General features: G+C 37.8%; 1 protein-coding gene across 1 annotated transcript in view; it reads left to right on the top strand.

The window, feature by feature from the left end:
• TGFBR2 (transforming growth factor beta receptor 2) overlaps positions 1-15,564 on the top strand; it is a 62,090-nt gene that overhangs the window by 17,288 nt on the left and 29,238 nt on the right. The window contains exons 2-3 of the mRNA XM_060781877.2: positions 11,698-11,863; positions 13,095-13,285. Coding sequence (XP_060637860.2) covers positions 11,698-11,863; positions 13,095-13,285 — 357 coding nt within the window. The remainder of the gene's footprint in view (positions 1-11,697; positions 11,864-13,094; positions 13,286-15,564) is intronic.

Genomic DNA, 15,564 nt, shown 5'->3' with positions numbered 1-15,564 from the left:
TTTAACATAGTCACCCTTCTGTTTCCATGAATTCTGTATTTACAGATTCAACAATCCATGGATAGAATACACACAGTCACACTATATCAGTGATTCCCAACCTTTTTTTGACCAGGGGCCACTTTGTCCAGGGACCACTCTTCAACATTAGTACCAAAAGGATTACGAATCAGTTTTTGGTCAACTTTAGATTTGGTTTGATTATTTGGGGTGCTGATTAGAAAATTGCATTGGATAGATCACATTAGCTCTAGTTTCCGATGTAGAACATATACCATCCTGTAGTTGCCATCTGCTCACACACAGAAAACCATATTTAATAAGCCTCGGCACTATAAGAGCATTTTGCAAAATCAGTCATGTAGAAGTTTAGTTTAAAAATCAACCTGAACACCTTATCCACAGGTCAAAATGAGTATGTACCTTAGCTTTTATAAAATAAAGGCACCACACACTTCACTAAATAGTATGGTTAAAGGCAAGAGCTTCGTCTGTCTTAGAAGAATCTAAGGCCCCATCTACACTTCATATAAAATCCAGAATGGCAGTGTAGACTCATAATCCAGTTCAAAGAACATAATGTGGATTATCTGCTTTGATAATTAGGGCTATATGGCAGTGTAGATACAGCCTTAAAGAAGTGTTATTTCTGTTTAACTGTGTTGTACTTACTTCGAAAGTAGTTGTTATACTCCAGAAACTTTTTTTTGGCTACCACAAACTGTATTGAATTGGTTGAGACTCAATAAGATATTCTTTTGAAGTTTTTGCAGTTTAATAAACACATGTTTCAAATAAAGTCTAGAGAATTCTGACAAATAACCATCATTCCCAATCTTTGTAAGGAAACGCCCTGCACTGCCCCAACTGAGTAACTAGCAGTAAAAGAAATTTAATAGCATAAATTCCAGTGACTTGCATGCATGTGGGTTTTTTTTTTGGGGGGGGGGCAGGAAGTCAGTGGAGAAATCTAAAATCAAGGATAGACAAATTGTTTAGAACATTATAAGAAAGTGGGCAGAGTTGTCTTATGGATTTGATGGTTGGAGATAGAGCATGCATCTTAACTGAATTTTGGCGTGGGTTTTCCCCTACAATTAGTGGGGGAAATTGTGTTGTCCTTAAATAGATATATTCATGTGAGAACAAGGTACTCAGTAGGAAGAAGAGGAAAAGTGATTTAACATACATTTTAATAGAATATAATTGAATAAATGGCATCCATATCTTTAAATAACTACTGATAACCTTTGCAGCCATAAACAGGGATCACAAAAAGAACACACCACTGCTCTTTGATAAGATGAGCAGCAAAGCAGTGAACGAGAATCCTCCAAATCAGAGACCTAAACATCTGAACCCCATGTTTTCCAGGGATTGTCTAAGTTTTCAGAAGGTTTCGTTTTGTTTAAGTAACATTTGCATGTAATCTTACAACATGATGAGAATCAAGAGTCTCAGATGTTTGCTGAATTCGCCACTTAATCCCCCAACCCACAAGTAATGAAGCATAACTGGTTTGCTTTGTGGTCTTTTACTTTGTTGTGTAACAGGTTCAAATACTTAGGCATATTTTTCTATGTAAAAATTGTTATAGACAAAAGGCAAATGGTTATAGACAAAACTAATGGTTATAGACAAAAGGCCAGGTCATTTTCATGTTGGCTGCATGTGATATTTTCCTTCTTGGAGCTAAAACCAAGTAAGATTCATTGATTGAGAGTTGCTCTCTCAGTGGGTGTAAGTCATGTGTTATAGCATTCTTGTTTGAATGCCATGAGTATCCCCTCCATCTCAGGTTCTTTAGAACCTGAGATGTTGTGGTATCGGAGCCTGGAGACAATAAACTTGTGATGCTCAACTTTGTTGAATGTTCTTTCACCCCACATTATTAAACATGATGACTCCCCTAATCACTCAATTCTTCTTCATTAATAACTTGCCACCTTGACCATGTTCTGATGTTGCTTGGCCACATAATTCCCATGTATGTCTACATGTACTTTCAAGTCACCCTTTGACTTATGACAATTTCATAAATTTCATAGGGCTTCTTAAGCAACGAATATTCAGACATGGCAAAATATAAATATAACCCAGAGCACTAGGTTTCAAATTGGTCTTCTCCCATCCAAGTAGTAACCAGAGCTGATCTTAGTTAACGTGCAAGATCTGGTTGACTCTGGTGCCTTAAGGGATTTAGGCTGTACCCTCTAATATTTCAAAGATGTAACTGGGACTTATGTGGCCCAGCAACATTAGAACATGGTCAAGGTGGCACATTATTGATGAGCAAGAGTGCATGAGCTAGAAAAACATATAGCAGTTTCCTATTGCCTGATCCCAATTCTGCACCTCTTATCCCCTGCTGAGTTAATTGAGTGCACTTTGAATTCATCTTGCATGTAGTAAGTTGAGGACAAAGTCAGGAAGTTGGAGGAGGAAAAAGAAAGATTGCAAAAGTAGCTTAAAATGGAGCAATAGATGATCAATCAGAATTATCTTTGCCCACTTGAGGCCATTGGGGTGCATGGTCTCCTTATACTATTGATACTGGTGTTGTATGTCCATATGCATAATGACCCCTCTCCAAATATTGTAATGGAAGAACACACCTGGTCAGAGATCTGAAATCAACAAGTTCAGAGTCAAAATATTAATCAATAAGGACTACTATTAAAACTTTATTTCCAGTCTTCATGAAAAACGAATAGCCAGAGCCTCAAATGGCCCAAAATCCATGATAGGTAACAGGTTTACCTGAGGCGTCCAAACAATGTTTCAGGTAAACCCCAATCAAGCCAAAGTAAACTGGGTTTTCCCAGTTTACTTCAGATTAATAAAACACCACAACATATCCAGACCTTACTGAAAGGGCTGGATCTGTTGAGGTGCTGGGCCTCTCGGGATTGATTCCCAGGACCATGTTCCGTGATCCCATGGGTCAATCCCCACAGTCATCTTGATCCTTCAGGCTCTTTTTCAAGCATCAGGAGGACTGTGCAGAGGGGCCTGCACTACTGGCAAGACCCTCCAGTCAGGTTTTTTTTCGAGGGAATGGGGGCAGGGCATGGCTGAATGGCCCCTGAGGGTAAACCTAGGGTTATGGGCGGGAATGGGGACTGAAACCCAGGAGGAAGTGGGTTTTTTTAACCCGTTTCCTCACGGGTTTTAGTTAAGTATAAAAGGGTCCTGAATTACTTAATTTGTTCAAACAGGACTATAGAGACTGCAAGCCAACTCATAGGCAGAGCTTGGCAATCGCACTTGTTTAGAGTAGACTACAGTTTCTAGCATCTCACAGCTTGTATGACCATTTGAGAAATTTATGAAGTGTAGTCCAAAAAAGTAATTTTTCTGAGCTCCAGTAAGGTATCCACAAAAATATTGACAAGTGTGGCATGTCTATGACTGCATCTCTCTTCCCCATTCTGCACTTTCTCAGTAGGCTTGGATGACAAGTGTCTATTTTAAGAGGTGAAATTGAGGTTTCTGCTTTAGTTCTGTTTGGCAATTATATATTATGTGGTGTTGATTCAGATTTTGTCAGATTGCTTTTAAGAAACAGGAAAGGGAAGTTACTGATGTAACCAATGAGGCATAAAATAGGTTTGCTAGTAACCAAACAAGTGGTAGATAAAAGTGCTATCTTCACATAAATCTCTTTCTCATGAAATCTGACACATTATGGCGTCATATTTATAAATCTCTAAGGAGCCATAAGGCTTTCCAAGCAAGAGTGCTTTGCTGAATTTGTTCCTGGGAATAAATGCAAGTCATATTAAAATCTGGTTTATGTGTAAGTTATATGCTTTTTATTGCCTATGTAGGCTATTTCATTAATTTCAGATGGCAACATCTGTCAAGGAATCAAATACATTTGTTTGCTTTATCCTTTAGCAGGAATCATTTGCAAGATACAGGATACTTCAGGATTTTAATCCTGAACTTTTTCTGATAGATGTTTCTGTCAAAGAATTAAATTGGTTTTTGATGAGGGGGTAGCTTTTCTAACAAGAAAGTGAGAGATAGGGGTGTATCATGCGAACTGCCAGGAAAGGTCTCCCATTTTATAACATCTCTCTCTATTGCTATGTATAAGTAGAGGTTACAATAGTTACCTAGTTCTATTTATTTCAGTCGCAGACCAGAAATACAAAAAAATAAATATATACAGACAAGCGAAGCAACATCATATTTACAACATGCTCACAACATGTCTAAAACACGGTACATACAAATAGGACATAATTAAAATTATCAACTAACACACACAAATATAATTGCAATATGTAGGCTAAAATATTACCCACTAAGGTCATTCACAACTTTCCCCTTAATTTAATAGCAGCAACACAAAGCTTAGCTGTTTTGAAACTATTCTGTGATTCCCTAGAAGTGTACACATCTGCCTGGAATTTGCTGCACAATAAGAGTAATGAGTACAGAACAAATGTCCCTGTAGAAATGGCAAAATAACAGGATATGACTGATGATTTTCATTTCATTCAGACCACACGGGCATACTTGCTCTGAGTAGGGTATGCAAATCAACATTGCAGTAGTGTTGATGGCAGAACACTTTATCTGGCTATGGTGAAGGGTTTTTTTTAAATTTACCAGTAATGAATCTGAGGGATCCATGCCATGGCTTCGAATGAAATTTGTTCCTATTCCAATTGGACTGCAGCATTAGGTGCGCAAGAATGAAATAATGAAGAATTTGGTTTGAAGAATTTCCAAGACAATATTTTTATACAAGGGCCATATAAACGCTGGGGGCCATATAAACGCTGAGAAATAATTCTTGCAAATAGGTGGATTGTTTTAAGGATAAATTGTCCTCCTTTTCTATAGAAGGACCTTGTAATTGCTTTGATATTTATCTGGGCATTTGCATTGGCAATTTTTATTTGAATGTCCCATGTACATTTTACATGAACGGTTATGCCCAAATGTTTGAAGAACATTACCTGTTTATTAGTTTGATTATCAATCAGCCAATTGTGCCTCATGTTTTTTCCCCAGAAAAGACAATCACCTTAGACTTGAAAAAAATAATAGTTTTACAATCCCACACAGGACAGAGAAAGTAGGACTGCCTCATCAGCATACAGAAGAATAGGGAAATTAGCATTTTCCAGATTTAGTGAGTCAGCACACTCAGTCTCCATGCTTAATATAAAATAAAATGAAATAGTTGCAAGTATACATACCTGCTGTACTCCATTATAGGTCTGGATTTTCTCAGTTAAATAGCACTAGTAGCCATGTTTAATTTGGGGCTGAGAATTTTCATACAGACTGCAAATCAAAATGTCTATGCTTATGCCACTTAAATTTCCCTTAATCTGTCTCATGGAATGAGATCAAAAGCAGACTTAGGGTGGTTCCAGACAGGCCTTTATCCCAGGAGAATCCATGTTTAAAAACGCGGAGCTTCCTGGGGATCCATCTACACTCCCCCAGAAAGCACATGCTTTCGGGGGTGGGTATCCAGATGTTCTACTGGGACTTCCAAGTAGAACACTGGGACACTTTAAGCTCCTTCCCAAAAGCCCCATAAACAGAGTAAAAAAAGGAAAGAACTCACCTGGGCTCCATGGGATGGCTGCCTACCGTGTAAAAATAAGGCACCAGGAGAAAGGGAGCAGGAGCGATTTTCCTCCCCCCCCCCCCCACTTCTCCTGGTATATCAGGAGACAGCCCAGGTGAGTTCTTTTCTTTTTTATTCTGTTTAGGGGGCTTTTGGGGAGAGGGTTGGTATTCCCACAGTTTTCCAGGCTAATTTAGCCCACAAGACTGTGGGAATGCCCTCTGGAATGCAGTCCAGACACTGGAAGTAGTGGGTTTATTACGCGCCGACCAAGAAAGCATGGAATAAACCCACTATCAAATTAATTCGCCACAAACCAGGGCTTTCCTGGTGTATGGCAAATCAATTCCAGTTTGTCCAGGACCAATGTCTGGACAGCCCCCACTTTATTGCGGAAGATCCGTAATAAAGGGGCTGTCTATATCCACTCTGAAAGCTATAAAACCTGCATAGTGGGATCCCCTCTTGCCAAAGAATATTTTTCCATAAGATCATGGAGTATTAGCCCTTGATCAGTGATTGAATATTCAGTCCTAAATCCTGCTTGTGCTTCAACTGAAATATGTTTCAGTCATTCCACTTATTTATTGTAAAGATGGGCAGCATATAATTTACTATGTATGTGTGGTGTGCAAAATGACTTCCTTACTAAAAAGATATGTGAAGAAAAACTTGTATTTCAATGGACTAACTGCAGTGATTGAAACTGACAATTTTATTCTCAGTTAGAAACCTGGTGGGCCCAAGTGCAAAGGCTGGACCAGGAGGGAGTGTGGGTGGGGCCAGAAGAGGTAGGGTTAGGGGCCAGAAAGAGGGGTCCATAAGGGACAGGGCTTGGGCTGGGAGGGGAAGGGCTGTGACTGGGAGAGGGAAGGGGCAGGTCTGTCTCCAAGGAGACAAACATGCCGCTGCCGCTTGGTAACAGCATATTTCTCTTCTCAGTTCTTCTCTGAGCCCTAGGACAGCAGCAGCCCAAATTCCCTGGACCCAAAAGAGGGAGATAAACACACTGCTATCAAACACACTTGGCATTGATGTGTTTCTCTCGCCCGCTCTTCTCTGGGTCCTGGGAAGGTAGTGGCCCGCCTTCTTCGGGCCTCAGAGAAAGAGAGAAGCACGCTGCTGTCAAGCGTGTCTCTACATTGGACCTCCTCTCAACCTAAGGACACAGTGGGCTACTGTATCTGCATACTGAAGGTGGGGGGGAGGGGCAAAACAGATGGGGATGGGGCAAAGAGCCGAAAGGGCCACATCTGACCCATGGGCTTGGGTTTGCCCATTCCTGTGTTAAAGCATACATTCCAATATTTGTTTGCTTGGTGCATCCTTACTTTCCATTAAAATTCAAAATTTAGTATATTTCTAAAGTTTCAATCCTATACTTGTTTACTTCGGAGGAGATCTTAAATATTCAGTCCAGATTACATTGAATTAACTTGAAAATTATTCATTTGCTGGAATGTAAATAAATAAAAAAGGGCATGAAAACATTTTCATGCTAATCCAATATAGCAAATATATATTTAGTAATTTTTTTAAAAAATGTAAAAGCTGCAGTTCCTGTTTATATGTACAACACAACTTTCTGAGAAGTCTTGAGCAATAACAGTTAAAATGTTTTTAGACAGAACTGTAGATTACATGTATTTTATGACCTTTCATTAACTTTTTTAAATAAAGGAAAACACTTAAAGAGGAAATGAAGCATGTATACATTCATTTAACTTGATGGTGCAACAAAAACAGGAAATTCAAAGTTGTCATCCTGTCCTCAGCGTAGCTTTTGTTTTTTTTGAGTAAGCTAGGAAAAACAAGCATTTTCACTTTCTCTTCACTTTGTACCCTATTTTTAAATTTTAAAGCTAGTGTGACTGTTCAGATTTGTTTCTGCTCCATTATTCTAAACAATCAATATTTCTTTTTTTCCCCTCATTGATCTTCTATGAACATAAACTCTCATTTGGAGGAGATGTGCCTAACTTGTATTAGACACACAGGCTGGTATCAATATTGTAACAAGTTACCTAATAAGTATTTTTGGAAAAAGTTACGTTTTTCTCACCTAAATAGATTCTGGACCCCAATTAGTTATTAGAAACCTGTTCATTTGATTTATGTCCATTCTTTCCCTCAAGAACTCAAGAACGGGATCTGATGCAAGCCATGACTGAGGATATAAATTTCCTTTTCCTTCTTCACCACAAGATAGTAAGATTGGAGGGGGGGGGGGCGCATACTGATTTTTGGACATTTTGATAAATGTCACATAACTGAAACCTAGTATCTACAGCTCTGTCGTATGGACTAGTACATTTGATGAATTGTTTGTGTTTCTGTGATCAAGCAGCCTGCCTTTTGTTTTTGTTCTCATTCTCTGTGTGTGCTTTCCTTCATAAAGGGAGAAGATGTTAATGTGTACAGACATTTTTTGTATGAATTGTGGAAAATCTATGTGCATGGGGGGGGGGGGAGGGAGCATTAAGTTTTAGTCTTGTACTGGTGGTGAGATATTTTACAGGTTTTCATCCAAAATTGTGACAAGATGTTTTTGTTCACTTGTACCTAAAATTAAACAATAGCAACAACAACAAAAGTTAGAACATACAGATCTAAATCCAATTGCTAGTTCTAAGTAGGACAGGTCAATTGAGTCCATGTAACTTGCATGAATGTTACTTGTCAAATTCCTTTAGATTCATGGGTGTACTCTAGTCCAGCAATATTGGTGGGTATTGTGATTCCCATCCAGGATTTAGGTCACAAGGAATAAAAATAGATTTAGTACATGATGTAAAACAAATCAATATAAGAAAATACAGTCCACGTCAAGTGAAAAGCTCCAGCAAAGGATTCAAGGTAATCAAATTCCAACTCCCTCCCTGGACAGTCTACATATATAAACCTCACTTGCCTAATTTCCAACAGACCTCACAACCTCTGAGGATGCCTGCCATAGACATGGGTGAAACGTCAGGAGAATGCTTCTGGATCATGGCCATACAGTCCAGAAAACTCACAGCAACCCACTACAAAAACAGACTTTGTAAATCCAGTTGAATGGGTCATCAGCTGTTTGCCTTGTACCTACTTAATTTCCTTACAACAGTGAAATGTGTATTATTTATATATTTGGATAAACTTCTGTATGCTTTCTTTTGAACTCTGCTAGTGCACCATACTGGGACCTTTGGTGCATTATAATAAATAGCAAGTACTTCATAGTGACAATTGCATTCTATATGCAATTTCTAAGCCTTTCATAATTGACCACATATTTTACGCTTTTTCATTATTGTCTCGGTAATGTCAAATGTAACACTTCTCAGTCTGTGGCCAACATTCACAAACCTTCTTATTACAATAGGACTTTTAATATTTTGTTTTCTTAAGTAGTATATACTCTTTTTATCTCATCTCATAGACAAAAAGCTTCTGATTTAAAATTATATTTTTACATGTGTCTTCAGAACAAAATGAGTGGTACTTGTTTGTTTTATTTACCTATTTCCATCCTATATTATCAGGATCTCTGAGAAGATCCATGATCCCAATAAACTCAAACAAATGGGTTTGCCTATATGTATATCATTATGTAAAATTGCAAAACACACTCAGATATGATGATAAAAAAGCAAAGCACTCATACCCAACATAAAATATTATTTTAAAAACCCTTGAGACACATCTTAAGTGCTTAAAATTGAAGAGGCTACTTTGCTTTGCTGAAATAAGAGTGGAAATAAGAGTGTCATCATCACTGTAGAAAATGTATGCTACCTGTTTGGATTTCCTAACTCAAACCTAACAATTGGTCTCAATGAAAGATGGTCAGTTTCAGTTGAACTGCTGATAACAGAGATCTGTAAAGCTGCCAAGTAGATTCCTTTCGTATTTTTAAAGCATAAGGTTGACATATGCTGAGTGCCAACATTCCCATAGAAAGAGAGAAAGCAAACATTAAATATGTTTATGCAATATTCAAGGCTCTTATCTTCAGCATAGTCTAAGTTCAAGAATGCTTGTGTTATCAAGAGAATGTGTGAGGGTGTTCACACTTAGCATTTAAATGCCACTGCTGCTTTGATATTGGCTCTTGTAACTTCCAAAGAAAGGCGATGGAGGCAAAGGATGAAATATACCAGTTTCCAAAGAGATTTTTTTCACTTTCTCTGTGGGTACAGGTTCATCTGTTATGCAGAATCCAAAATACTCCTAAATTGTCCACATTGGTGGCTGTGATAGTGTCACCTTTGCTTTCTGATTATTCAGTGCACACAGACTTTGTTTCATACACAAATTATTTAACATAGTATATAAAATGATCTTCAATCTATAAGCTGTACATGAAACATAAATGAATTTCGCATTAAGATTTTGGTCCCATATCCAAGATACCTCATTACCTATGTATATGTAAATACAGTAGAGTCTTGCTTATCCGACATAAACGGGCCGGCAGGATGTCAGATAAATGAAAATGTTGGATAATACAGAGGCTTCTGGGAGTTGAAGTCTATATCTCTATCCTGGCAGAGATCAGTGGTGAGTGAGTTCTCCTTCTATTTGGTTTTCCAGACACAAAGAGAGAACACTCACCACTGATCTCTGGTAGATAGTACACTTAGACAAATCCTCAAGCCAACCTTCATTCTTTTCTCTTCCTACAAACTCCCGAGAAGTCACAGCCCCTCCTTCCAAGTCAGACTGAATCATTTGGGGGTGGGGGGCAGAACCATTATGCTTGGCTCCTCCTTCAGAATCTGCACAGTTTTACAGAATGGAAAGAATGAAGAAAAGTAAAAACATGGCCTCTAAATGGGAAATGCTGGAGGAAAAGGGGGGGGGGGCTGGGCATAGGATAAGACCATTCAGATAACATGGAAGGTCAGATAAGCGAGACTCTGCTGTACTGTTATTCCAAAATCTGAAAAGAAATCTATAATTTAAACCACTTCTGACCCAAGCATTTTTGGATAAGGGATACTAAACCTGTATTATGCTTGCCTGCTTCAATATGAATTAAATCACATTAATATTTTTTTCATCACAAGAGCAACAAGGATGTTAAAACATGCTGTGTATAAAGCCGTGAATGTTCTGTGTGCATACAATGACATATCAAAACTGAAGATCGAACGAGTTCTAAGAATCGCATTTCCCCCCATAGAAGGATTCATTCGTGGAGGAATTGCATCAGAACTGACTGTCCTGATTTGTCTTTCAAAAACAGCCTTAATACCATATTGAAAGTTAATGAAAAATGCTTTACTTCAGCAAACACAAAAGAGCAGCGCATGCAGTTGAAAAATGCAAAAGAAAGCAAGGAAGTCTTTATGCAGACACAAAACTCAAGTCTCTGATAAGTCCAAAATAAACAGCAGTCTTACATCAGACAATGGGCAAAGAACACTAAATCCTAAGAATCGGACTCAAAGCAGGTACAATTGGAGTGAGAACATAAACATCAGGGTCGTTGTTACCAGCAAAAGCTAATTGCTTCTGCTTCTGATTTATAGCCCTGAATTCCCCATGCAAGAGGTACTAGGGTGGCTCCCAATTACCTTGGCGTTTCTGGCAGCTATTCTAAACACCATCTGTACTCTCTTTCCTTTTGCCTCTCCAGAAATATGGGCACTTCCTCTTCCCCCTCCAATTCCTGAGCACTACCCTGCTCCCCTTTCCTCTTCTGAAGAGAAGGAATCCCTAAAACTGACACTCTACATGAACTATCTAGGAAAAATCAATAAGTTCTGGCAATATGTGAGAATCTTCCTCATAGAGCTTTTGGAAAAGCATGTGTAGGCTTCCACTCACAAGATTTTGCATAGTTATGTTTACCTTGATTAAATAAATAATTTCACAGATCTTCTCTTGTGGTTATTGTTGCAATGCAGAACTAGATATTGTCTCTGCAAGCGATTTGCCCAAATCAATGTATGCTGAGGTAGGATGATGCACAATTGTAGGACAGAATCACTGGGTGAGATGAAGAAGTGACTCCTGCTTTCCTGTAACCTTATTTTCCATTTAGAATCTGATAAATGGAGGGACGCTTATGGAGGGAAGAATCTATATTTTATCTTTTTTTTTCTTATTTGCAGATGAAGATCATTTATCCAAACTGTTGAATGGGAAAATGAAGTTTCCAGCACTTTGCAAGTTTTGTGATGTGAGATTAACAAACTGCAATAATGAAGGCCAGTGCAAGTCTCACTGCAACCGCACAGCTATCTGCGCAAATAATACTGAAGTATGTGCAGCTGTTTGGTAAGTTCAGTCTGTCTGTGTACATGGATTTACTTCAGAACTTTCTTCAGGTACATTCATTCAACTATTACAGTATTCATAGTTTAATTGGCTTCGCAATAATAGTAGGTTTTTAAAAGTTGGATATGAAATATATTGTATTGCTAAAATTATGTTTTCTCGGCATATTTCTCGTCTTATAATTGCAACAATTATAACAATTATATCTTTCACTGTTAGGAATGCATGTAATGGGATTTTAAAACATATTTTATTATTATTTAACATAAAAATTTTAGATAACATTGAGCAACAATCAGACTATACAGAAACAGAGATAGTAACAAGTATACATGTTTGCACAACTAACAGAAGATGAAAGGTTCAAGTGGAATACATTGAAACACTAAAAGCTACACCTGTAACACTGTTAAATAAAAAGAACTGGTATGTTACTTCCAAGTAGTATACAAACTCTGTCTTCTCTTTTAAAAATAATAATTCTAAGTTTTACTTTGGATACAGTATTTGTGTTTTTTGGAAAATGGCATTTATAACCTTTTGGAAATGCATCTTTTGGAGATCATAACTTTTTAGAAAAGCATGACCTTTCAGAGAAGAGACAGAAACCCTTTAGAATAGAATCTTCTCTTGTGCTTTACAACCAGATAGAATTATGCTAGACATGCAATAGTTTCAGTTGTTAGACAGAATAACCTGTTAACTCTGATCTGTTAGGAAAAAAAAGTTTGCTACTGCATAAAAACAGCAGTGCTTCAGAAGTGTTTTTCAGTGCCCAAAATATATATACTCTTCCTTTAAACAACTTGTTTTATATAATGCGCTCAAGAGACAAAAATGAAGTAGACTTTGATAAAAGTAACATTTTTTTTTACTCGCAACCTTCATGTGTTTAGCATAAACAGGTACAAAACTTATTAGTCCAATTTCATATAAGAACATATCAACAAAATATATATACTGTATATATATTGTGCAAGGAGGTTCTGAATTCCATTCAACTTGAAAGGCAATCCCCACTTGCTCTCATTTAATGCAAGACTATTATCTCATTAAAAATATGCATAATTTGGGACATTTGTTTGTCATACATAATTTGCATGTTTTGAGAATTCAGGTGGTATACTGTATTTTGTAACATGATACTGTGTTGTTGTAAACATTTGTAACATGATACTGTGTTGTTGTAAACATCTTGGCTTGTTATTTTAAAATACCCATTTCTTTTTAGGAGAAAGAATGATGAAAACACAACATTGGAAACAATATGTCATGATCCAGCACAAAAGCTCCATGGGCATGAATTGACAGATTACAATTCAAAGGAATGTGTAATGTCAGAGAAGAGGGAAACTGGAGGGTTGCTGTATATGTGCTCCTGCGATGATGAGGAATGCAATGATGTACTTATTTTTTCTCCAGGTATGTTGAGATTTCATGTTTAATGTGTATTTTTGTTTTGTTTTCTCCTTTTGCCCTTACTGTTGGAGTGGCAGTGGTAATGCAGAAGTTTTTGGTGGGTTTTTGTTTTGTTTTTTGGATTTCCTCTGATTTAGAATTTCCTGTTTTGGAAAAAAATAGCCGTCTTTTGTTACAAGGGGAAAACACTAGAGGAGTTTTAGGGAGAATCATGTCACTTAACATTTACTGCTAATACAGAGTTTCTCAAACTGTGCTCCTCCAGATGTTAACATGGTGAATGGGCTGAATGTGGAGGAATGTGTCAGATATATAGTTAAGCTATATGTCTGTTCAGCAGTGTGACCAGGAACATTGTTAATATTTCAGTCTGTAAAAGCCCGAGGGCTTGTGAAAAAAAATGAGAAATTCAGTCTTGGACCTAGAGATGATGATAAAGCATGCAATGTTTTCAACAAAAATACAAAAAACTATTTTGCATTACAAAAATAAATGTGCACATTGGATTTTTTATAAGCTCTTCGGAATTTATCTGCTTAACAAAACATTCAATTCCAAATTAAAGGAAAACTAGAAACTACTCGCAAATATGCTATACCTTTTAAAAAGTAAGAATCAGTATAGGCTTCCTAGTCACCCAGCTCTGCCAGCTGTGTGTATCCCAGTTACATCTTCCAACAGTATGATGGTACACAGTTCTGCATTTTCTAATGAGCTTAAAAGTGGATTGCCAGATTTACATAGCTTGGAGTAAGCTCTTATTCAGATGTGTAAATCTCATATTTTTCCACAGCTAATAAAGACAACTTATGAGACTGCCTTAAGGAGGCTTTTGCTTTGATCTTTTCTGTAATTTTTAAAACGTCCATTTTTATCTTGTCTGCCTACTTAATGATGGCCATTATCTTGGTGCTGGCAGGGCAGTCAAGCACATAATAGCCTAATAGCTGACTCTAATAATTTCATTCATGTGCTGTTTACCCACCTCTATGAAAAAATAAGTAGAAAGTTGTTTACAAAAACTAATTAAAATAAAAATCAATGACAATTTAGATTTAAAGCAACACAATGTTGCAGGTCATATTACTCTGTTGGTCGTCTGTATAGATGTGGTAGTAACATACTGGCTAATAGATGTAATCAGACTGAATTATAAAAATCATGAAATTATAAAATCTTCATTGGATGAAATGCTTCTGTGAGAACTAGAAGCTTTGCAGTGATCATATTCTAGTGAAGAAGTTGATTTCCACCCTAGTGTATTTTGTAAGAAATGGAGCAAGCTTTTAAAGGAAACATTCTGGGAGAAAGGTGAGCTATAAATCCATAAAATAATTTAATACCTCACTCCCATTAGGCATCTATTTTCCCATATGAATATCTACATTATTCATATGGGAACTAGTTTCAGCCTGAGAACTGATTTCAGTTTGGAAGGTATTCCTATCTTTGGGAGGATCACCTTCTAGTACTGGCAGGGCCAAAAAGAATAGAGTAGAACCAAAAATATCAGCCCCTTTTAGCTGAAAACATCAATAGCCAGTTCCTTATTAGCCTTTCATAGAGGCCTTTCAGTGCTTTAGGAGAGGGCAGGGGGGTGTCCAAAACTCGGAAAGCCACCAAACAAGGATCTTACGGGAACAGGGTATGTGAATCAGGAGAAAACTAGAGGATTAGTACCCAGAAGGGTTGGACTCGGCCCCAGGGCTTGCAGTTGTCCACCCCAACTTAGATCATTTGGAAACTTCTCCTAGGCTAGCCTATGCTGGAAGTGCAGATAAACAGGGACTGAATCTGTTTTTCTTCCTAGAATTCTCTCCCTAGTAGGCTTGGGCCCAAATTAGTTTGAACAAAAGTGACTTGTAATATTCGGTGGTCCGTTTCATGTAATCCCCCCAGGAGGGAATCAAAAAGCTGGGCAAAATGGATCAAGAAAACCAGATCTCCCAGCTAATGGAGAGGATGGAGTTAAGTCTGCATTATACCTGAGGCAGAGGTCTGTCACGGGGCTCCTGGAGAAGATCCTGCAGCATCTTTTCTCCCTCCTGGCAATGGAAAAGTTCCATTGGGCCCTGCTGGGAACTCACTTTCCCAGAAACACTTGTATGGGGTGGGCATTAAAAAGTCTCTCTCAGAGCATTATGGGAATTGAAGTTTTCTCTCTCTCTGTTTCACAGCCAATAAAAGTCCTGGTTGTGTCCATGCTTTGATTGACTGAGAATAGACAGAACTTGCAACTACAATTTCCTGAACCCTCTCTTGCAGTTTGTCTTATTTTTTAA

The sequence above is a fragment of the Anolis sagrei genome, chromosome 6 (genome assembly GCF_037176765.1).
Source record: "Anolis sagrei isolate rAnoSag1 chromosome 6, rAnoSag1.mat, whole genome shotgun sequence".
NCBI lineage: Eukaryota > Metazoa > Chordata > Lepidosauria > Squamata > Dactyloidae > Anolis > Anolis sagrei.
The sequence above is the reverse complement of the archived record's forward strand: the minus strand, read 5'-3'. Positions and strand labels throughout refer to the sequence as shown.